Raw genomic sequence first — 1,567 nt, 5'->3', positions numbered from 1 at the left:
AGAGAGAGAGAGACTGCAATCTCATTTGTGAATCGCTCTCAGTGCTGCAGATCCAGATTGCTATAACACATGCAGTGCAAATGCAGGTAAGGCACACACACAAACTGCGGATGCAAAACCAAACTTGGGACTGTTGTGTGTGTATGTTCATATCTACAGCCTTGCAAATTCTGGGCAAACGGCTTCTGCAGTTTCTGTATCGTTGCTTTGTGACTAATGACCTTGCGCAGAGTTGTTAAAAAAAAATCCGCTCCGGAGAAAGAGCTGAACATTTTAGGCGATCTCTGAAGATGGATTTGGGTGCTTTTCTGCCAACCAAAGGGGATATTCTGTGGACTGCTCTGTAATACACGGGGTTCTTCTCCTGTCAACTGTGCAGCTACGGACATTATTGGGATTTTTATTTTTTCTTTACCTTTTTAAATTATTTTTTTTTAAAGAACTGCCCATTGCTAAGAGGATTTGGAGTTTTCCCGGACACAAGCCCTGTGAATAAAGCGAATCACATTTTTTTTTTTTCCTATGTGTGCAGAGAGGGGGAAGAATAAAGCTAATGCCTTGGTCGTAAACGGCTGAGAGAGAGAGAGAGAAGAGAGAGAGAGAGTGTGTGAATTGTAGTTAACTCTAGTGTCGAAGAAGACGACCTGGGGGGCTTCGAATCTCACAGTGCTACTCCTGCTTTTATTGCAAACCTTGCAAAGTGATTACAGTAAAATCAGAGAGGAGGAGGAGAAGGGGGAGGAGGAGGAAAATCCCTTCCTATCTACCGAGATGAATCTTTAAAAAGCAAAATACACTGTCCCGTGAACTGTAAGTATATCGCAACTGGAAGGCAGGGAGAGAAGCAGAGAGCAGGGTTTTGACCACCCACTGCCCCAGCCATGAGACAATAAGTTTCCAGGAACAGAAGGATTTTATAACTGATCACCCGGACGCTCAGCCGCTCTGTTGGCTTATCAGGGGAGTTTACTGGAGGGCAGGTGGGAGTGAGGGGAGGGGGGGGGTTCGGTGCGAGGAAGATGAGGAAGATGCGGACTCTCCGTGGCTTTGTGCATTGCTGCTGCTGCTGCTGCTGCTTCTTGCTCCTCCTGCCTCCGCCGCTCTGGGTCAGCCTGGCAGCGGCCAAGCAGCTCCTGAGGTACCGGCTGGCCGAGGGGGGACCCGCCGACATCCGCATCGGCAACGTGGCTTCCGACCTGGGAATCGTGACGGGCTCCGGAGAGGTGACATTCAGCCTGGAATCGGGCTCCGACTATCTCAAGATCGATAACATGACCGGGGAGCTGAGCACCACGGAGCGGCGCATCGACCGCGAGAAGCTGCCGCAGTGCCAGATGATCTTCGACGAGAACGAGTGCTTCCTGGACTTCGAGGTGTCGGTCATCGGCCCCTCGCAGAGCTGGGTGGACCTCTTCGAGGGCCGGGTCATCATCCTGGACATCAACGACAACACCCCCACCTTCCCTTCCCCTGTCCTCACGCTTACCGTGGAGGAGAACCGGCCCGTGGGGACCCTCTACTTGCTCCCCACCGCCACCGACAGGGACTTCGGCCGCAACGGCATCGA

The 1,567-nt window shown here is 51.9% G+C and overlaps 1 protein-coding gene across 1 annotated transcript in view; it reads left to right on the top strand.

Moving 5' to 3' along the window:
* The first annotated feature begins 1,028 nt into the window (after positions 1 to 1,028).
* Positions 1,029 to 1,567, top strand: part of PCDH7 (protocadherin 7) — a 294,798-nt gene continuing 294,259 nt past the window's right edge. The window contains exon 1 of the mRNA XM_009321401.1: positions 1,029 to 1,560. Within this exon, the coding sequence (XP_009319676.1) occupies positions 1,029 to 1,560 (532 nt within the window). The remainder of the gene's footprint in view (positions 1,561 to 1,567) is intronic.

This window comes from Pygoscelis adeliae, unplaced genomic scaffold, assembly GCF_000699105.1.
Source record: "Pygoscelis adeliae isolate BGI_AS28 unplaced genomic scaffold, ASM69910v1 Scaffold133, whole genome shotgun sequence".
NCBI classification, from domain to species: domain Eukaryota; kingdom Metazoa; phylum Chordata; class Aves; order Sphenisciformes; family Spheniscidae; genus Pygoscelis; species Pygoscelis adeliae.
Note: the sequence above shows the minus strand (reverse complement) of the source record. Positions and strands in the feature narration are given on the sequence as shown.